This window comes from Cheilinus undulatus, linkage group 9, assembly GCF_018320785.1.
Source record: "Cheilinus undulatus linkage group 9, ASM1832078v1, whole genome shotgun sequence".
Taxonomy (NCBI): Eukaryota; Metazoa; Chordata; class Actinopteri; order Labriformes; family Labridae; genus Cheilinus; species Cheilinus undulatus.
Genome location: NC_054873.1, coordinates 49159605 through 49182058, shown reverse-complemented (window position 1 = coordinate 49182058; position 22454 = coordinate 49159605). Strand labels below are relative to the sequence as shown.

At 40.2% G+C, this 22454-nt stretch overlaps 1 protein-coding gene across 2 annotated transcripts in view; it reads left to right on the top strand.

The window, feature by feature from the left end:
- nup205 (nucleoporin 205) overlaps positions 1-22454 on the top strand; it is a 29433-nt gene that overhangs the window by 4153 nt on the left and 2826 nt on the right. The window contains exons 5-36 of one of the 2 annotated variants that reach the window (XM_041795645.1): positions 228-387; positions 469-697; positions 1109-1273; positions 1383-1558; positions 1722-1838; positions 3167-3304; positions 3443-3593; positions 5149-5354; positions 5539-5721; positions 6006-6056; positions 8085-8294; positions 8393-8630; positions 8731-8920; positions 9830-9950; positions 11516-11597; positions 11685-11849; positions 11963-12087; positions 12207-12321; positions 14172-14321; positions 14576-14647; positions 15812-15969; positions 16059-16139; positions 16225-16416; positions 16729-16930; positions 17024-17122; positions 17204-17352; positions 17587-17778; positions 18597-18718; positions 20248-20380; positions 20536-20662; positions 22034-22107; positions 22208-22336. In XM_041795645.1, coding sequence (XP_041651579.1) covers positions 228-387; positions 469-697; positions 1109-1273; positions 1383-1558; positions 1722-1838; positions 3167-3304; positions 3443-3593; positions 5149-5354; positions 5539-5721; positions 6006-6056; positions 8085-8294; positions 8393-8630; positions 8731-8920; positions 9830-9950; positions 11516-11597; positions 11685-11849; positions 11963-12087; positions 12207-12321; positions 14172-14321; positions 14576-14647; positions 15812-15969; positions 16059-16139; positions 16225-16416; positions 16729-16930; positions 17024-17122; positions 17204-17352; positions 17587-17778; positions 18597-18718; positions 20248-20380; positions 20536-20662; positions 22034-22107; positions 22208-22336 — 4702 coding nt within the window. Of the gene's footprint in view, positions 1-227; positions 388-468; positions 698-1108; positions 1274-1382; positions 1559-1721; positions 1839-3166; positions 3305-3442; positions 3594-5148; positions 5355-5538; positions 5722-6005; positions 6057-8084; positions 8295-8392; positions 8631-8730; positions 8921-9829; positions 9951-11515; positions 11598-11684; positions 11850-11962; positions 12088-12206; positions 12322-14171; positions 14322-14572; positions 14648-15811; positions 15970-16058; positions 16140-16224; positions 16417-16728; positions 16931-17023; positions 17123-17203; positions 17353-17586; positions 17779-18596; positions 18719-20247; positions 20381-20535; positions 20663-22033; positions 22108-22207; positions 22337-22454 lie in introns of both variants that reach the window. The other variant, XM_041795644.1, reaches the window with a different exon arrangement.

Sequence of the window (22454 nt, the reverse complement as noted above, 5' to 3'; positions counted from 1 at the left end):
AATACAGTGAGGTCTAAAACTTTATAAAGAAGGTCTTGGAAAGGGTATTGTAGTATTTGATTTAACTTCAGATTTTCTGTTTATCCTGAAATGCACTGCCAACATTTCACTACTGTGAGACTGTGTTGTTTTAAAACATGGGGTATTGAAAAAGTATAACAGTAAGAATATTTTGGCAGCCTTAGATGCCAGTATAAATGATTGACCTGTCCTGTTTTCTTCCTCAGTGGAGAGCTGGTGGCGTATACAACACGATTCACGGATGAACTCATTAGCCACGGTTTGACCAAACGCATCCTCACCTTGGTGTCAGAGATAAGTGTGACACGGGAGTTTGAAAAGCTGCAGAAGGAGCGTGGCCTGGGAAATGAGAAGCACAGAAAGGAGGTAGTATGGCGTAACTAAGGTGGAAATATTACTGAAGATAATTAGGCCAAAGTTTGGATTTAACTCTGTTCCTTCTCCCAGGTTTCAGACCTCATCAAAGAATGTAGACAGGCTCTGGCAGACAGCCTGTTCTTGTGGACCTGCCAGTCGCCGCTGACCAAAGATGACACCCTTGCTCTGATTGGCCACCTGGAGACTGTGACAGCTCAAGCTGACGGCTCATTGGACAGTGTGAACCTGGCTCTGGTGATGGCTCTGCTGTACTGTTTGGACGTCAGCTTCATAGAGCAAGGAACAGAAGACAGAGAAGGTGGGAGCATTTAAAATCTGTTCAATATCTGTTATTTTACATGAATGAACTTGCTTTTGAAATTCATTAAAGGCTCATTTATACACCACATCCTTTACACATATGGATATGGACAGACCCTTTTGTCTCTGATCTTTGTTTCTGATCAGACAAGAGCTGAATGTTGGTCAGATAGTGGTGATGAAATGGAGCTCCTAGTGGGAGGGCCCCCTAGTGGATGATTGTTTTAACACTTATAATGTAAAGTGTAATGATATGGTTGGTGACGGTTCTACTGTTAAGAACAGACTGATCTTTTTTTCACACGTACAGGGGGCAGAAATGAGCCTTCAATCCTTTTGCTTTTAAAGGACTGCTGCTAGTTTTATTGTTGTCTTTGTGAAGTATTAACTCTTTGTCATGTTATTTTAGATCTGCTGCAGGCTCTGCCGCTGCTAACAGAGAAGCAGTATGTGTCTGCGGTGCACAGTCGTCTCATGGACGGTCAGGCGTGGAAACTTCCAGGCCTTCAGGCGGTGTGTCGTCTGGCCTGGGCGCTTTCTCTTAGAGTCCTCTCTCAGCTACCACAAGGATCTGGTAAGGTCTTTTTTACTATTAAACTGTGCATTGCAGCTGTTCGGAGGACTTTGTCTCCTTAGGACTGAGGATAAAAGCCTTTAAATGTGATCTACTTCTTTCTTTGCAGCCCTGGTCGAGTTCACAGAAGCAGACGAAGCTCTGGCTGACCAGGCTCTACTGGGAGACGTCTTCTTGTTCATGAAGGAGGGCATGCTGGGATGTGAGAGTTTTGCCCAGGAAGAGTTTTACATCCGTCGCCTCCATTCGCTCATCACAGACTTTCTAGCGCTCATGCCAATGAAGGTGAGAGAGGCTAAAGGCGTCTGTAACTCAGGTTTTCTGTAAATAGAGCCTTTAGGCATGTTCTCTCTATCAGATTCAGTGGTGTAACAATAGAGATTGTTGTCTGCTGATATAGTCTGCATTTTTAATTTTATTTGGTAAAATAAATCTTTGCTGTTTGTAGGTGAAGCAGCTTCGTAACCGTGCTGATGAGGATGCCCGTCTGGTTCACATGTCGCTGCAGATGGACAGTGAGCTTCCATCATCGTTACGCAAAGACTTGGACCATCTTATGATCCTCGTGAGTCTATTTTATCAACCTGAACAAAAGAATAATGGGTCATTCTCCTCAGGGAGAGGCACTTTAAACTAATAAACAAATCTCCTGGTGTGCAGCACAAGCCCTAAGAAATAACAATACTTAAAAAAACGAAGTTCACCCTTACTTTACTAGGCTTTACAATCTACAAACGAAGATCTCTAACAAAGAAACTGGTGTGGCCGGTTCGGATTTGAACGTGCTGCTGCTGCGGTGAGGTTTTTAAAGGGGACATATTTTACCCTTTTAAGACAAGTTTATATCAGTCTCAGAGGTCCCCAAAACATGCCTTTAAAGTTTGTTGTTGAAAAAACTCTCTAGTATAGGATTTTTGTATGTCTAAAGACCCCTCTGTTCCAGCCTTTCTCAGAATGAGCCATTTCTGTGTCTGTGGCTTTAAATGTTACTGAGCTGCTGACTCCGCCCCTGACCACACCCCTCTCGGGAAACGGATGTGGCACTCCTGATGTTACAGACACTTTTATCCAAAGTTAAGGACCTGGTTGGGATTCAAACCATCACTCTCTCAGATCAAAATCAGCAGAGTAACCCACTGAGCTATCCAGCAGCTGGCATCAGAGAGGAAGCTCAGGAGAGGAGGGTGGAACTTTCTACCAAGCGGGGAGGGCCAACCGAACCTGGGGGCGGGGCTAACTCCCCACATGAGGTCATGAAGGGAAAATCTGAGAACGGCTTGTTTCAGCACACATTTTCTGAAAGGTGGAGAGAGAGAGGGAGAGGGAATGGATTTTTCTGGTACTTGAGGGGATTGTGGACAGGCCAGCGGCACATGTTTTTCTTAGAAATGCCTGAAAAAGTGGTTTCTTTTGCATAATATGTCCTCTTTATATTGCTCCACACTTTAACTGCAGCCTATCACCTGCCAGCATGAGATCAGGAGCAGCCAATCAGCAGCAGGTGGCGACACACCTAGCTAACAAAATGACAGAACACCACACACATAACAGGGACAGCCAACTTAGCATAACAATAAAACAACAATAATACAAAACAGGACTCCAGTCAGTAGTAACACTGATAATGATAATGATAAATGTAGAGCTGATGATGGCTGGGGATAAATGAGATTTAATTCTAATATAATCTGGGCTTGTGTTCACTGAAAGCTTTGAAAATGTTACAAATTTTCATTTATTCACTCTCTCGCTCTCTTACTTTTGTATGAGTTCCTCTCACGGGTGTGTATTGAGCACAGCAACAAAAAATAGTTGATGTGGAAAGTGTTTCAGGTTTTTTTTTTTTTTTTTTTTTTTTTTTTTACAGTGCTGATTTATGCTTCTTCTTTCCAGATCGGAGAGTTTTACAGTAAGGACTCCTTTGGACTTGAGCTGGGTCTGGAGTTCTGGTGTCCCACAGAGTCTCTCCAGCACACGTCTCTGCAGGGGTCCTACCTGGGAATGGCTCTACAGAGGCCTCCACACAAACAGGTAAGAGCTGTTTTATTCTTCACTCAGAGATCTAACTCCCCTCACAGTCGTATGGAGATGTTTACACAAAAGTACTAAAATGTCAAAGATGAATCACTTCCTCTAAAGAGCTTTTTCTCCCTCCATGCTTCTTTGCAGGTGGTTTTGTCCAAGTTTGTGCGTCAGATGGGAGACCTTCTGCCCTCCACCCTCTACATCTCCTACCTGCGAATGCTGAAAGGCCTCGCTAACGGCCCTCAGTGTGCTCACTACTGCTTCAGCCTGCTGAAAACCAACGGAGCCACACACAGTAAGGCTAGACTGGTTATGACCTAGAAGGCTTTTCCATCTGCGGGGTTCAGTAAACATATTTTTAGAGTAATTTCCAAACAAATGTTCAAAGTGCAGATGAGCCTTTCTGTCCTGAGAAATCACTTGGATTAGATTTGTGGTAATCTGGATTGGGGATTTCCTTAGTTTGAATATTAAAAGATTATTTTTGGTGGTTTCCTAGTTTTAGATATAAATAGATTGATGACATAGGGCTTTTTAAATCCTTATCCAACCATTTGCTGCACACCATTACAACAGGATTAAGATATAAATTTTTTTTACACTGCACTGTAGCTCTTTGTCCCTATCTCATACGGTACTTTTTTTTCAACCCTCTGTTGATTTGCACATTCCTGCGGATACTTTGTGTGTTAAATACCATAAAATCTGGTGTATGAGACAGTTTTAATACCTATTTTTCAATCCAAAAAGTTGGCTACCAGTTCAACAAATTTATCATTATAAATTGCTGAAGAGGAAGAAAAATTAAAGACAAGCACGTTTCATCACAACAAATATTACAATTGCAAAAAAATCGCAGTTATACTTTCTAAAATAGATATTTAAATACAGAACCTCTAGCACACCTGTAGAGGTGAATACGACAGAAATCAACACTCAGAACACCCCAGCATACTCCAACAGGACAATTCCAAGATTTACTGCGTTGCTTCAACACTTCGCAAACAACAGGATAAAGGTCTGAGTACAGAAATGTTGGGACACTGTCGGAATTACAAGAGTAGACAACAGAGTCTATGTTTTTAATGTCTGTTTTTTTTCCTTCAATGGAAATATTTAAAAAAATCAGTCATAGTGTACGTATTTGCTTTATTGATTATTTATTGACACTAAAGGCCTGTATCGAGGTTATTATAGTTTTTTAAACTAACTAAATAACTAAAACTCACATTTGAAAATCATTTTGGTGAACTGAAACTAAATTAGAACTAAGCCTTGCCAAAAATTGAAAACTAACTAAAACTGCAAAGTTGCCTTATAAAACCAACTAAAACAAAATAAAAATAGAGACAAAATGTCCTTAGTTTTAGTCTTTGACACAACCATACTGACTGGTACCTACACCCTAGTCTGGGGAGTGTAAAATGGCCTGATTTTATTGGTTAAGACTTCACACAGTGGTAGTTTTACTTCTGGAGGTGTATTCAAACATCATCATAAATCATCATAAATGAATAAAAAGTTAAATGAAGATAACCTGTTTGAATATTTTTTGGAAAATGTATAATATTCACCCAGCCCTGATATGTATCAGAAAAAACTAAAACTAATATTAAAAACTAAACTCAACTAACAAACTAGTAGTAAAAACTAAACTGAAACTGAACTGGAAAGTGAAAATGAAAAAAAAAGAAAAAGAACTAATGAAAAATCCCAAACTATTATAACTTTGGACTGTATTGATCCTGAAATTCGAATTCAGGTTAAGGTGATATGAACATCTGAAATCTTCTTGTTTTCTTAAAAATATTTTGAACACTAACTGAACTAACTTGATGTTTTGTAAACAGGCGACAACATCCAGGGAGTGTCCGGCAGCCCGGTGTCCTGGGAACATTTCTTTCACTCCCTCATGCTCTACCATGAGAACCTGCGGCGAGACTTACCGAATCCAGACACGGCACAGTACCGGCACCCACCACTGAGGGGCATCACCCAGAGGGAGCTGGAGGGACTCACCTCGTTTCTGGAGCTGCTCACCACCATTATCACATGGGTATGAAACAACATCCACTATATAAGTGGGCGTTTTGGTTTTATGCTTTAGAATGCCACTTAGAAATAATAGTAAGGTAATATCGCACCTGTGGAGGTTATTTTGATTCTGTGTACATTGAATCGTATTTTTGAACGTTATTTGTGTTATTTCTAACTAAATGTGTTTGCCTCTGTGATTCCAGAGTGAAAATGCTCGCCTGGCCCTGTGTGAACATCCTCAGTGGACCCCGGTTGTTGTGATGTTGGGACTGCTGCAGTGCAGCGTTCCTCCCATCCTGAAGGCCGAGCTCCTGCACTGCCTGGCAGCTTTTGGGAAGTCACCGGAGATCGCTGCTTCACTCTGGCAGTCACTGGAGTACACACAGGTCAGCAGACTGAATGACAGCAGGATGGTCAGAGTAAAGTTCTTCAAAACAGTGACCCACCCTTTTTATTTTTCTAAAACATAGTCTTCTGGAGAAAGGTCGTCTTATAATCAAGGTTTTCTTATTTTCAGTTAATACAGTATTTGTGCAGCTGCTATTATTTATTTATTATTTATCAGACTTCATTATTTCAGTGTTATATGTTCAGTTTTGCACAGTGCTGTGCTCTCAGATATGTCCGTATTGTTTTGAACGTTTTCTAACTTCTTTTTCTTTTCCCTCAGATCCTTCAGACAGTGAGAGCCCCGGGACAGAGACAGGCAGCAGGGATCGAGGTGAGGCTTTTGTTTAGTGAATGCAATTCTGTATTTTTGTTGTTTAATTCAGTTTAAGAAGAGTTTGTACAAAGTTAGTAATGTGAGAGTTTGAGCAGAATCCTATCTAGCTTGTTTGCACCAAGCTTACTTTTGACTGAAAGTGAATATTTTATGATCAAAATGTGCTTTGATGGAGGGAGTCTGTGTTTTAGAAATGCATTTTTCTCATCCCTATTCAGGAGACAAGCATTTCTTTTCATTTTCTTGTCTGTTACACCTGTGGTTCTTAACTTGTCCAGCCTCAGGACCCACCAGTCTGTCTCACGACAGATTGCGACCCAAGTTTCCAAACAATTTTTAGCCAAAACACCTGATATAAAAAAAGGGACAAAATTTTATCTCCTCTTTCCCCATCATTATGTGTTAATTTGTGCCAATTTTCCAGAGAACTTGTGAAATTACTTCATAATCTTGGGAAAAGTAGACATTTATTGCAAGATGGGGAGATAAATTAGTTGAAATATTGATCAAACATTTAAATTCACCCAATTTCACAGTAAAACAGGGTAAAATAAAAAGGTATTGATGCATGTGGTATAAGGACTTCAGGACTCATGCCACCATTTTTTTTTTTCAGACACCTTGCCGCGACCCACTCAAAACTGCTCCATGACCCACTTTTGGGTCCTGACCCACCAGCTGAGAACTGCCGTGTTAAAAAATGTCAATCAGTCAAGTACAGTAACAAGAAAGAAATACAAGACAGGTCGTCATGAGATCTTGGATTGGGCTATGCATAAAAGTGATGAAATTGCATCGTTCAAATGAGATACAAAGCTTATATTTATCCTCACGGCATACGTTTATATATTTACTGGACAGAGAAATGCTCAGTTATCTTTTTGGAATTGTTAATGGTAGGCTGCCTCTTCCAAAAGTAGCAACTGTTTAACAATGCTAATAAAAAATGGATAGTTGGTTTTCTGCAGCCAACATTCTGTAATGGCTTTTTTTTCTAGCCGCTATAAAATTTTTAGGAGGTAAGATTCATCTCTGAAAAATCCATTGGGGAAACGTCAAAGGTCGAGGGAGGTAAATATGGTACTTCACTGGTAGTGACAACCATAATTTTTTAGCTAATTGTTGCTACAGGAGTGAACAAGTGGACAGGTGAAAAACACATAAGCATGCCTTAGACCTTGTTTACATGACAACTTTCTGCTTTTCTTTTCCATATTCATTTTAAAATAGTTCCAAGTGCAGACGGCACCTCATGATCATGTGTAACATTTTTATTATACACGGGTGTATGGGAGTAATTCATCACTAAATCACCATCCTCCTCATCATCGGAGTGCAGCAGAGAAATCTCACAGCACATATAAACACAAAACTGCTTTGCTAGATCAGTCTTGTTTGAACAAAGATATCCACTGATAATTTATTTAATGTTCCACTGACAAATCTAGCTCCTACAGCCTTTAATTTCTCATGGATTTTCTCATAACGCTCAGTGCTTTCTGCTGAGGAGTGCAGCTGGAAAAATGAGACCGTTTTCAGAAAAATATTTCTATTTCTCTTTTTCAATTTTATCTGCTTCTTGGAAGTGATTGCTACTAACTTTTTCAGCCTTAACATGGAAGCTGTGCAGCCAGTGGAGGAGACAGGAGAGTCTATGGGCTGAAGTTTCCATGTTAAAACTTTAATAAAGAATAATAAAGGCTAAATAATTCCCAAGAGCTGATACATTTGAAAAAAAAAGGGAAATAGCACTAGCGTTCTGTAAAACTCAAACTAACATGTTCCATATGTTTGACACATGGCATTAAAACTCTTTAATACCATTTCTGAAACACTGAAGTGATACTTTTACAAACCAGCTAGTCCCATAATGCTGGTATAAACATGGATCATATGCTTGGCATCTATGCAGTTATATCTCTTCTTGGAGCTGGAAGCGTTTAACCACCTCTGCACATGCTCTGAGGGAATAATTTGCCCTAATAATTGTGACACGTGTTTTTCTGATGAATATTTTGTCCTCAGGTTGAGCTGAATGAGATCGAGTCCAGCTGCGAGGAGTACCCTCTGACACGAGGCTTCTGCCATCTGATCAGCACACTGGTCGAGAGCAGCATGCCTGTTAATTTGGGGGCGGGGCTACGCGTGCCGGGCTTTCAGCCCTACCTGAACTTCCTGCGTGACTCTGTGTTCCTGCCGTTCCCGACCAGAGCGTACCGTCGCCCAGCGGAGAAGGTGAGGCTCCATGTTAAAAACGTGCAGCTTTATCATGTCCTTTGCTTTAAAATGGATTTAGATTTTTTTTTTCTTCTAATTCTTCTGCCCTCTCACAGTGGGAGGTCGCAGACGCTGTGCTGGAGGTTTTCCACAAGCTGCTGCGGGACTATGAGCCGCAGCCATCAGACTTTGTGCAGGAGATGGTGGAGCTGCAGGGTGAGCAGGTCCCGGCTTACAAGCCCCCCGGTCACAGCGTCATGTTCCACCTGCTTAACGACTCGCCCATGCTGGCGCTCTGCCTCAGCCTGCTGGAGGAGGGGGTTCGCCAGCTGGACACCTACGCACCGTTCCCTGGTGAGAGGACATATGCTGCTGCTGCTGCTGTCCTCAGAGAGAGTGTTTGCGTTAGTTTGCAACTGCTCTGACGGCATGCTTTGTTTCCCTCCCCCTGTAGGTAAGAAGCACTTGGAGTCGGCCGTTCTGCACTGCCTGTGCCTGCTGGACCTGGCTCTGCAGAAGGAGGTGATGTTCATGGACCTCCTCAGGGAGAGCCAGTCCTCCCTGCTGGTGTCCCCCTTGGAGCAGCTCCTCCAGGGAGTCAGTCCTCAAACTAGAAGAGCCGATCACATCGTCAATATCGCAAGGTAGGAGTGTACAGGCTTGGTAGAATTGTAATTTAACCTCCTAAGACCTTATGTCCACATATGAGGACATTTCATTATTGGCTTTCCTACATTATAGCAATCATTTTTGGTATTAGAATTGATTTAATTATTGCCCAAAATGTCCATTCTAGTGTAAGGTATTTGCTTGAAATTTTCGGATAATTTGCTGTTTGGATATTTTAGGGAATTTGCTTGGAAGTTATCAAAGTATTTTTATGTAATTTATAGGATGTGTTTGTATATTTTGGAGAGTTTCAGTGCTTTGACTTTATTTCAATTCTTTATGCATTTTCAAAGGAAAATGGGGAATTTATTACCATATTGTTGGAATTGGATTGTCATTTGAAATTTTTACATTTTGTCGTAGAAAATTTTGCGAGGGGGGGGGGCATAGTTTCTATGGAATTGTAGGGTTTTTTGGGGGGGATTCTATAATTTGTCAAAAATTTAAGGGGCAATTTGCTTGCGATTTTTCAGGAATTTGCATGGAATTTTAGGGGGAATTTTATTGGAATTTTCAGGCTTTATGAGGAAGTTTCACTAAAAGATATGAGGACTATCTAAAGAAATATTTGGGTACTTTTCATTGGGTACTTTAGAACTATGTTATAGTTTTAGTTTTTTTTTTATTTTGGAATTGTTTGAGTTTTGGACAGGAAAATTTCCAAGAAATTCCTGTTCAACGACAAGACTGATGTTTTAACTTAGACCATATTTATCCCAAATAAGTGGGAGAAAATAAAGATGATCTCCAAACAAAGGCTCAGGTCTCAGGAGGTTAAATCTTCTTAAACTTCATCAGAAGCTAATATAGGTAATGTTTATAGAAACAACTTTAAAGAATTATATTTTTGAAAGCTTTGAGCTAAAACATGATCTGCCTTGCAGGTATCTGTACCACAGCAGCTCTAATCCAGAGGCCGCTTTCCAAAGTGCCAAGATCCTGCGTCGGATCGCCAAATACCCCAACATTCAGAACAGGCTGGTGGGAGATTTCATACATGACCAGGTATGCTCGTCTGAAGTTTCAGTAAATATAAAAACACAACTTCCTAATAAAAACATTACCACAAATACAGATGAGGAAAGAATTATTAGCTCCCCATGAATATAAAAATTTGAAAGTGTTTCCCAAGTGCTGCTAAACAGAGCAAGGAGTTTCTAACACAGCTTTTCCCAACATCCTAGTTTTATTTTGGATTCTAATATTATTGTACTCTGCACACAGAAATAAAATTATGTCCAAAATCTAAAACTGTCAGGGTCTAAATTATTAGCCCTTAAAGAGCCAATATTTTTGTTGAGCCATAGCACAAACCACTGTTGTTCAAAGCTGTAAAACCAAGTTAAACTGAGGGTTATCTTCAATCTAAAACTTCAGTAAGGGTTTGAGCTGTCCCTGAGAAAGCATCAAGCAAAAAACAAAGAAACTAGTTTAGACCTGAGAAAAAGATAGTTGATGCTCACTAAGCAGGAGAAGGATCTACAAAGTTATCACCAAGTTTCCTCGAGTCCAGGACTGGAGTAAGAAGGAAGAAACTCAAAGAGAGGCACACAGTCCAGAACAAGCCTGGCAGAAGGAGGAAGAAAGATTTCAAAGACTATGGAAAGAAAAGTAGTGAGAGATGTGTCTTAAGACCCCAGAACAACTGACAAGACACATGTAAAACATATGGAAGAGGGTGCTTTGGTCAGATGAGACCAAAATTTAACTTTTTGGCCTGAACACAGACAGAAAACTAACACTGCACATCATCCTGAAGACACCATCCCCACTGTGAAACATGGGGGTGGCAGCATCATGCTGTGGGGATGCTGTTCTTCAGCCAGGACAGGGAAGCTGGTCAGAGTTGACGGCAAGATGGATGGAGCCAAGTACAGAGCAATCTTGGAGGCTGGGGCGGAGGTTGACCTTCCAGCAGGACAACGACCCTAAACATACAGCCAGAGCTACAATGGAATGGTTTAGATTGAAGCATATTTATGTGTTAGAATGGCCCAGTCAAAGTCCAGACCTAAATCCCGGTGAGAATCTGTGGCCAGACTTCAAAGTTGCTGTTCACAGACACTCTTCATCAAATCCGACTGAGCTTGAGCTATTTTGCAAAGAGGAAGAGCCAAAAAATTCACTCTCTAGATGTGCAAAGTTGGTGGAGACATACCCAAAAGACTTGCAGCTGTAATTGCATGCCATGTATAATTTTCCTTCCACTTCACTTAAACTTTTGAAAACCACTGTAGATCAAGAAATGATGACCATGGGCTGATTCGCTGGGACAACTTACTATGTTCAGTTCTTTTATATTTCTACTACATAGCAGTTTTAACAGCTGGATTTATTCTTATCTGGTCAAACAGAAATTTTAATTTTGTATTCTAAATTTTAAAAAACATAAATAAACTGATCTCCAGCCCGTCTGCTGCTGCAGCCTCAGCTAGTGCCGGCAACTGCATTGAAAATTCTGTGCCTCTGTTTTAATGAATGCTGATTTGGTGTGTTTTATTTTTGATTTAATTTGATGATTTGTGAAACTTTTGTTGTGTTAAAGAGCGGTTTTCTTCTCCATCCTGCAGGCTGTGAGTGACAAACTTATGGCGGGATTTGTGGAGTGTCTGGACAACGAAGAGGCTGAGGAAGGAACGGAGAGAGAAGATGGTGAGCGAAATGTGGTGTAAAACTTTCTCTTTAACCCAGAACATTCCAAAAATGAAAATACTAACTCTAAACTTCACAAACTTTCAGACTCTGACCCACAAAAGAAAGTTACAAGAATCCGACATGAGACTCAGATCCACATCCTGAACCTTCTCATCACGTCTCTGGAGCTGAAGACTCCAAACCTGGGTCTTTACCTCCTGGGTTATGAAGTGAAGAAGCCTGTGTCCACCACCAACCTCCAGGACCCGGGTCAGACAAAGCTTCAGCTTGTTTATTTTTGGAGGCTTTTTTCTACATTATTGTGCTTCAAATGTAAAGATAAAGTGACATGAGAGAGAACTATTGTTGTATTTACATTGCAGGTGTGTTGGGATGTCCACGGAGTTGTCTGCACGCCATCCTGAGTCTGCTGCAGAGAGGAACTGAGAAGAGATCAGGACCGGTACTCACACAGCAGGCACCTCACCTGGCTGAGCTCTGCTACCAGGTATTCTTCATCTTCTGCTCAGAGTGTCCAGAAATCAAACATGGAGACAAGTCTTTTACAAATGTTTACATGTTATAAAGAAGGCTAAAGTATTTCTTCTTTTGTTCTCCATCTCTCAGGTGATCTACCAGCTGTGTGCCTGCCCGGACACATCAGGACCCACCATGCGTTATCTGAGGACCAGCCAGGACTTCCTGTTTTCTCACCTGCAGCACCTTCCCTTCATCCTGCCCAGTGAGTTCAGAGTCTCAGCAGACATCTTTTTGAGCATGCATATATTGATTAAATGCATGATGCTGCAGTCAGACAACACAATCCTTTTGTCTGTTATGGTGGTCACTGTGTCCAAGTAGGCAATCACGGAGCCATAAAATTGTGCAGGACATGCATAAAAAATAGCTTTGAAGATTGAATATTTGGAAATTTAATTAGGACTTAAATTATTATTATATTGATTTAACTAAAAGATATAAAAATTCTGTTAAAATTGCATCTGACAGAAGATTTGGTAATGATGAATTACTGCTACGTGAAATATGTAAGATGCACTTATTTTAAGTTTAAGTTAGTTTTTATTTGGCTTAAAGTGGGTCTTTTGAGGTTGACTTTACACAACAACCATGAATGGTCAGCTTTCATCAGTCAGAGAGTCTGTGTGCCCTTATTTTACCAGGATCAGTGGAGTTCCCTTTTATTTTGGACCAAAAAGGATCACAAAGTGATGTCACTGAAAAATCTTCATTTTGAATAAGTGATCCATCGGATTAGATTATGCAGTCCCCAAAGGCAGAATGAGGAGGATTTGCCACTTCCTGTTAATCAAGTTCAAGGTATTCATCCATCCAATATCTAAACTGCTGACCCTGTTCTGGGCGACGGGGGGCTGGAGATGATCCCCGCCATCATTGGTGCACCCTGGACTGGTCGCCAGTCATCACTAGGCCGACATACAGAGACGAATACTCAGTCACACTTACAGGCAGTTTTAGCCTCACCTGTGTTTCTGTGTCGGAGCAATGCCAAAGTGCGGCTTTGTCAAATACACTTGCAGACATTGGAATATATGTCGAGCATTTCTTCGTCCAAGTCTGCTCAGCAGCTGAAGGAGAGCAAAAACTTGGGCTTTCTTCTTTACAAATCCATCATCATATGCTCAGTTTCAGCTCCTCTGGTCCCCAAACACAACAAGCAGAAAATGTGCAAACAGGACCTGGAATTGGTATCAGTATGGCCCTGCAAAATATCAGAATTTGGCAGTTTTGCAGAGCAGTGTGGACACACAAACGCTCAAGTACGTTGTGCTCACAATGGTGTAGACCACCATGACGTAGACTCGATGGACAAGCGTTAAGCAAGCTCAACTGCAAATCCCTACATGCAGGAAAACCTTGAATATGTGGATAAAGATACAGGGGTCCATATGGGTCCTTAAAATGTCTACAAAAGTCTCTAATTTGACATCAAAAGCCTTACTCTTGGGCGTGCAGATGCTCAAGTGGTTTAAGGCGCTACCCATGTACGCGGGCAGCCCAGATTCAAATCGGGGCCAGTGGCCCTTTACCGCATGTCTCTCCCTGCTCTCTTCCCTGTTTCTGAGTCTATCCACTGTCCTTCCTCTATCTAATAAAGGCATGAAAAGCCCAAAAATAAATGTTAAAAAAAAAAAGTCTTACTCTTACTTTCGAGAGGTCCTAAAGTTTAAAAATCCTTTGATTGAGACTTCTCTGAACACTTTGTCCAGTGTACACCGAGTTTGTAGAATTCTTTTTTTTAAAGAATTTGCTTATTTATTTATTATTTAACATCACTTAAGGCAGTATATTATGATCACATTCACAAACCTAGAGAGGAGAAAAAGAGAAAGTACAAATTTAAGGGAATTTGACTTTCTGATAAAAATAGCTGGTAATGGTTGATGGGAAAATCCAGAAGGCAACAATGCAAAGGGGGAGCAAAATTGTATTACATGGCTGGGCCTTAAAAGAGCTTAAATTAGACTTTAAAAAGTGTTCAGTAAGAGATGCATTCATTGTCTTTTCATTGCTTTAATTCTATTTTGTTTTTTTTGTTTGTTTGTTTTTTAGACAACCAGATCGCCGCCCTCTCTCAGATGTCTTGGCTCATGAAAACGGCTGCGATCGAGCTGAGAGTGACCTCACTGAACCGCCAGCGTTCACATACACAACGCCTCGTCAGCCTCCTGTTGGATGACCAGCCTCACACCCAGCATTCAGGTATGTTTGTTGTTCCGTAGGATGAAAAGTTTATAGTTTGTACCCATTTTAAGGTCAAATATTATACTTTAGCTTTGTTTTTTATGTTTCTGGTTAAAGAGTTGTGAAAACTTCTGTTAGCCAAAGCCTGCCTTTAATCTGAGTAGACAAAAGTAATCTTACTCCCTTACATGTATGTTTAAAGGTCCATCATGAACAATACCAAATTCATCTATTCTGTAACCTCTAACCTCAACATTCCTGATTTGCAGCAGATGGAGAAAGTGGCATGGAAGAGGAAACCAGATCTGTCAGTGGATTCCTGCACTTTGACTCCGTTTCTAAAGGTTTGTCTACAGAGGTGTATTTAGCACCCTATAAAGAAAGTTGCATGAAATGTGAATTTAAAAAAAAAAAAACGCTAAGTCTTTGAGATTACAAACTTGAAATTTTGATGTTTAAAAAGTTGCAAATTTGGCTTAAGCACACAAAATTCAGGTTTGAACTGTCAAAAATTAACGACAATATGAAGGAAGGTGTAAATGAGGAACAAAAAATCATTATTTTTCTTATTGTTCTGTCCAAATAAAAAGTATAATTTTCTTAGGTATTCAACTGCAGGACTTGTAAAAAGAAAATGGTTTTATCTGGTAGGATTTTTTTCCTCCCAGTGGGTGGCTTCTTGACTTTATAATCCCAAATAACCTAAATTTTGTTTCTTGAAACTTTGACTGTTTACTCTTGAAAACTTAAGGGACTTTTCTTGAAGATTTATGACTTGTTAAACTTGTGAATTTGAGTTTTTCCTGAAGCTTTATCATGGGTTAAACTTAGAAATAAAATAAAAAAATCTAGAAAATATATGACCAGACAATATTGTTAATTTTACTTAGACTCTCTTGAATGTCTATGATGTGTTAAACTCAAAAATTGCATTTTTTTTCCTTAAAAATTAGATGTTTTTAACTGATAAAAAAATTGATTTTTTTTCTCTTAAATTTGATTTTTTTTTTCTTAAAATATATATTTTTTTCATGACAAGTTATGACTTCATTAACTTGCAAAATACAATTTCTTTCCTTGGAGATTTATGACTTGTTAAATGAAAAGAAATCTTTTTTTTGCTTTTGTAGTTTTTTTTTTCTAAATTTATAACCTGTTAAAGTGAAAAAAAGATTGAGGTTTTCCTTTCAAATGAGTGACCTTTAAACCATATATTTTTTTTTTTTCTCTAAAATGATCAGATTCTCTTCATTATTCAATTCTTGTCGGGTGGCCTTAATTCGCTGTCGTATTTTTGCAAACTTACAGTGCTTCAGAGACAAATCAGCTTGGTTTAATCGACCCTAAAGCAGTTAATTCAAATGATTTATATTTTCAAAAATGTAGTCCACATTTAATTCATGTTAACCTTCTTGAAGATTTGAGCCAAATTAAATCGCCATTCATGCTTTTTTATATTTTCTGAACTGATTTTTACCTCTTTTGTCGTCCTCATTTGTCATCCTCAGTACGCAGGAAGTTGCTGAGTGTCCTGGATGCCATTGACTTCAGTCAGGATATGCCTGAGCTGCTGCAGCTGGACTTCTTTGAGCGCGCTCAGATAGAGCAGGTGATCTCCAACTGCGAGCACGTCAACGAGCAAGGACACACTGTGTGCAATGTGAAGGTGGGCCTCCAGGTTTAACACATAAGAAATATCAGATTTTTCAGCTTTACTCCCTGTTAAATCTTCTGCTGATGTTTTTTTCCTCACAGCTGCTCCACAGAGTGTTGGTGGCTGAGGTGAACGCTCTGCAGGGGATGGCAGCCATTGGACAGAGGCCGCTGTTAATGGAGGTGAGTCAAACACTTCCAACACCCAAAATAAGCTTTCATGCTTGGATCTATATCTCTAAGGTAACCTTTCTCTATGCTTTTGTAGGAGGTGAACTCCATCCTGCAGCAGGTGGTTGAACGTAACCGTGTCAGAAGGAGTCTGAGTGCGAAGCGTCACGCGCTGCGATCGTGGAGGAGTCTTGTGGAGACGCTGCTGACGGCGTGCCCGTCTGATCTCATACCTGCAGATGACCGACAGCTCATCATCAGAGACCTGCTGCTCGACCTGCATGATAAGGTTTGACATGTGGAGGACAATCTATGAACTCTGGAGAAGATTCAGGCTGGTTTTAAGATCTCTCAAAGGGAAACGATCTATCTGTGTGAGGGTTTCTTTTGTGTTCAGCAAAAGGCAGTTTTCTGTGCAGCTGTGTAACTCTTCTTCTACCATGTGTAACCACGTGGAATTTATAATTCTGCTAGCTAACAGTACAGCGGCTGCTTTTTTCAATAAATGAAAGAAGAGAAAAAAGCCCCAAAGAGTTGACAAACATCCCATCAACGTTTAGGTTGTCATTAATAGTGAACGTATTGTTGCTGTGTTTTCCAGGTGCTGTCTGAGGATGCTGCAGGAGAACTGATGCCCATCGTCGCTGGAGCAGTCTTCACTCTAACAGCCCACCTCAGCCAATCAGTCCTGTCTGAGCAGCAGCAGGGGGCGGGACTAGAAGCCTCATCCGGCTTTGCCTCCATTGCCAACTCCGCGCTGCATCTGATTCTCCGCAAGCTGCTGGACTTTATTCTTTGTACCGGTGAGTGATTATTTTAAAAAAACTGCTTTTCAAATGTATTTGGAAGCACCTGGATCTGATTTCATTTCATGAAAATGTCTCAAATTCATCAAGGAGGAGGATACCAGCGTCTGCGTGCTCACCTGTATGGCTCTCTGCTGTACTACCTTCAAATCGCCCAGAAACCTGAGGAGCCAGACACTCTGCAGACAGGTACCACTGAAACAGAAAGTTGACAGAAGCTTTCAGACTTTGTGTGCTTGTCTAATTCCACCTTATTCATATTTCCTCTAGCCGGTAAAGCGATGTGGGAGCGTCTCACAGCTCCTGAAGACGGCTTCTCCAAACTGCAGAGAGAGAATCTCGCAATCATTGAGAGCTACGGCAAGTCTCTGATGGAGGTGGTGTGTCGGGACGCCTGTGACGGCCATGAAATAAGCAGGGTGAGACACGCATTGGGTTAAACAATTTCAATTATTACATATTTCTCTGACTAAACAATCAATTAGCTGTAAAGCTAATGAGGCTCATTGATGCTCTTAAGTTGTCTCTGCATATGGATACAGAGGAGCTTCCTGTCCGTACTCTGAACTCTTTCCTTCTGTTTTTGGACTGCCTTTATCCAGGCTCTTTCTGTTATTCTCAGTTTTTCTCCTCCTTGTCTCCTTCTGCATTAGATGTTAGCCTTGGCGGTGTTGGACCGGATCCTGTCCATAGACCGCCAGAATCAGTGGCTGGTTTACGTCTGTAACAGCGGTTACCTGCGGACGCTCGTGGAGAGCCTGAGGCAGGATGATGTGGCCCTGCAGAGTCTGCTCACGCCTCAGCCCCCCCTTCTCAAACCGCTCTACATCTACGAGAGCAAGATGGTGAGATGTGCACGTTAATCTCTCTAATAGCTGTAATGAAGAGACAAAAACACTTATCAGTCAGCATAAATGTTCTTTTAGGGTCTTTAATTTGGGCCAGTGAACAGGTTTCTGCACTTAGCCTTTGTCAGCATCACAGACTTTTATGTAGTACTTTATAATTTTTATGACTATACAGATTATCACAATCATTGTTTCTGTTTTATTCTATTTTTTATAGAAATTTTAAATCTTAATTTTAGGGGTTTTAGGCTTTTATTTAACTCTAGTTAGGATCAATTATGTTTTATTTTCCAGTTTTATAGGCTTTGAATTATTTGGGATGTTAAATCTTTTATCAATGTTTTATTTCAACTTTTACTGTTTTTATGCAAATTTTAATGTTTCTCATTTCATAAATTCTTCCCTTTTCTGATTTGTCTTTTATCTCTGTCTCTTTTCTTATCTTTCATCTTTTTAATTGTTTTAGTAAACTACTTGTGTGTGCATTAGTCTCTAAACCTTTTTACCATGATACCTTCACTTTTGCACAATCCTGGAAAGCACTTTGAACTGCAATTGAATTTGTTTGAAAGGTGCTATATAAATAAAGTTTGATTGATTGATTGAAGAGTGGAAAAAAACCCTTAGATACAGGAAGTGAATTTCTTTTTCAGTAGAGTGTCTTAGATGACATTAAACCCCAAAGTGAGCCACTTAATGCACAGTCACAGAAAAGGACTTTTTTGTGTGCTGTTTTTTAGTCATGCACTGTAGAAGTAGTTTGGAGTGAGCTCCTTTTTTCCTCATAATGAAGTAAAGCTCTGCTGTCTTTTCAGGCTCTGCTGACCCGAGTGGCGAAGACTGGGCAGGGAGCCTTGGAGCTTCTGCGCTGTGGCCTGGTGGCTCAGCTGATCGAGTGTCAGGTGTTTGACATGGTGCCTGACAGTGACGCACACAGGTAGGGACAGAAATGGAAGTTTGCTATTTTTAAACTTTTACAAAGTTGTTTAGTTGCCTTATAAAGCAAGCATTACCCCTCCCTCCTTTATATGCAGAATAAAAATTCAAGTTACACTAAAATAAGCTCTCCTCCTCTCTGCAGGACCAAGTTTTTACCAAAGTTAATCACATTCTAGTTTATGTTTAAGTTATAAAACTTGTTTGCCATCCTAATGAATAATTAAACTAAAGTAAATCCAGAATTTTTTTTATACAAAAGTAGATTCAAAAGTACATAGGACATGTTTGCTTTAACCTCCCTAGAACTGAGATTTTGTTTGAAATGCATTTTTATTTTATCCCACTTATTTGGGATCATTTGGACCTGACAACTTTAAAGTTTTAACCAAAAATGATGTCCACAAATCTCCTGAAGGTCCTGCTTCAGCAGAAAACAGCTTTGGAGAGGTTTTTGTGCAGGTTTGGATTTGTGTTGGCAGTTGCTGGGGGATCTTCAGTCAATAGAAAATGGTGCAAGTCATTGAGAGATGCATGGTGTCTTTTTTCTTGTTATTGTGATGATGGACCACGAGGATTTTTTCAGGCCAAGCATCAACCAAATTTTACGAAAAGATCTGAATTTCATGCAAATTTTCCTTTCCAAAATCCAGACAAATTCCCCAAATTTCTGTGAAACATTTTTCTAAAGTATCAAATTAAAAAGTGCCCCAATTTTTCTATATCTTCCCAAGATTTTTTTTTTGGTAAAACTTTATTATTAAGCCTAACATTAAAAATAAATAAATAAATAAATAAAAAATTCTAAGTAAGTATATGAAAATTTTCAAGAATATCCCCCCTGAAATTTACTATCAACTTCCCAAAAATTTACTAATTTACTCCCCCTAAATTTCAAGATAATAACAGAAAACTCCCCCAAACAAATACCCATAAATTTCCACCAACTTGGAAGAAAAAATTACCTACCAAAAAACTCCCAACCAAAAAAAATGTACAATCCCAAATTAACATGAACATATTTAAAGTTTTCAGAGTAGAACCTCCCCAGAAATACAAAGTGAATTCACTAAAATACTCCAATTACGTTTCCATCAAAATGCCTGAAATTTCTAAACAAATTTCCCAAAGTACCAAAAGATTTCAAAGCCCCCCCCCCCCATTCTCCCAAAATGCAATTTCACATGGCCCCTAAAATTTCCATGAAAGTACTTGAAAATTTTTATTTATTCATATGAAATTTCCTAAAAAATATCATGGCCAGTATTTTCAAGTACATTTATATAACTTTAATGGTGATTCTGTAGAATTATCTAAAAAACATTCTAACAGCAGAAATGATTTCTATGTTGTAGAAAGACCTAAATATGACGTCCTCATATGAACATGCCAGACTCGGGAGGTTAAAAAGACTTTAGGGTTATGTGCAGATAAACTAGAATTTTTCTCAAAGAATCTGTCCTTCCCTTTCTGTTCTGAGGTTTCTGTTTTTAGTAAATCTACATTTACATCCTTCCTCATTGTCCTCAGAGTGATGAGGGACCCCTCAGGTTTCATCCCAAGCCCTTTGGACCGCTACAGGCAGATTCTCTTACCAACACTCAGGCTCTTCCAGGTGATCCTGACCTCAACCACCATGAACCACCAGCAGGGGGCAGCACAGGTAAGCAAACAACAAAGCTGATGTCTGTAAGATGACTCTGGTCTTTTTAAAGTCTGTTTGAGTTTCATTTAAACCCCCAAAACAAGTGAATAATGGGTCTATAATGTTAGAACAATGATTTATTCCAGTAATGGTGTTTTTGTGTTTATGTGTAGGTTCTCCAGTGGCTAATTGTCCACGCAGACACCATTCAGTCCCTGCTGCGCTGTCAGGATCTCAGTATGGGAGCCTTGCTGGAGCTCTCTTTGCTCACAGGCATCATCAGTAAGACGGCGCTGCCAGGTACATCATTGCACAAGCAGTCCTTTTTTAAAAACTGAGTAAATGTTCACCTGTTGCCGGTTTGAGCACAGTAAACCTGCACCCTCACCTTCCTTGGTAAATCGAAGTAGCAGGCAGCATGTTCAGCGTTAGCAGTGAAACCTTGTTCTTTAGCTATCTAACACCTTTGCCCTTCTTAGATTCTCACCTGTTGTAATCTGTTACTTCCTGACATTTATGCTGGAGCTGTAATCCCAACAGCACCACCTACAGGCAATACCAAACACAACAATGAATGGAGACAGGAGGAAACCCTAACTCAGGGGTCATCAAGTACATTTACACAAGGGCCAGATTTAGTCTGGGGGCCAGACTTTCAAATGGACAAAAGTTAAATTTTAAAATTTTTCCAGTTCTAAACCAACTGTTACCACTTTTCACCCATATGCCTCTTTAACCCCTTGTTTGCAACTGTCTTGCTAATTATTGCCCCTGTATGCTACTCACCAGCACCTTAACACCACTGTGCCAGGCTTTTTTTTGCTATATGTTTGACCCTTTTTGATACCTCAACCCAATTTTTGCCATTCTTCAATCCCTTTTAAGCCACTTTTCTGCTTGTTTTATCCCCTTTGTGCCACCATACAATCCACTTTTCTGCCACTTTTTAACCTATTTTCATTACTTTTTTGCACTTTTTGCTAATCTTAACCCACCTTTGAAACTTCTTTACCCCCTTTTTCCTCTTGTACCAATTTTTGCACATTTTTACATCTTTTCACCACTTCTCCTTCCATTTTTTGTTCCTTTCTGCCACACTGCAACTAATTTTGCTACTTATCGCCCATTTTTCCCACTCTCTAACCCCTTTTCACCCCTTTATCTGCCAATTTTTGCAACATTTCAGTTAAAGTTGGCATAAATGTTGTAAAATACTTACTAATAATGGCTGACAAGAACTATCAAATGTCTAAAACTGTTTCAATATTAATCGTTTTTGGGTTGGATTTAACAACTGCAGATATTTAAAGGCAATATCTTCTTTCATACCTTCTCTGAATTTAATTGTCTTCTAGGGGCTGGACAGGAAGCTTTGGGGGGCCTGATGTGGCCCCCGGGCCGCCAGTTGATGATCAGTGCCCCTATTTCTCTCTTTACAGTGCTGTTAGCATGAGCTGCAAGGCAGTGTCTCTAAAATCTAGAGATCATTGTGGAGTCAGTCTGCTCTTATTTTCAGCTGATCTTAATTGGCTTTATTTACATTTCATTGGCGTCTGGTTGGGTGTGTCCTGGCAGGAAATTGGCATCAGTTCATGCTCTTCTATTAGCTCAACTCCATCTAATCTACTTTTTCATGCAGAAACTCTGAATGATGCTGTTTTGGTCTCTCAGGTGTCCTCGAGATGGGCGGGGAGGTTAACGGCGCCGCTCTTATGGAGTTCCAAGGTCACATCAACAGATTCCAGGTTAGACTGGGCATACATGCATTTTCATTGCTGCCTTCTGTATCCCTGCCAATGCATGCCAACACCAGCTGCAGTCAGTAATAAGTCTCTTCTTTTTTAGCGCCTCTGTCTGTCCCTGCTGGGCCGTCTGGCAGGGAGTGAGCGTGAGAGGCTGCTGAAGCAGGCGGAGATCACTGCACCGGGAGACTCTGCAGAGAGGAGAGAGGAGATGGAGGTGGCCATGCAGCAGGTCTGGAAGAGAATCTTTTAAATAGAGTAGTGAAAGATTCACAGCGAGGTAGAGATACATGGTTTATAGGCCTGTGGCTCATAAGAATCTATGCAGTTTGCTTTACATATTTGGACAG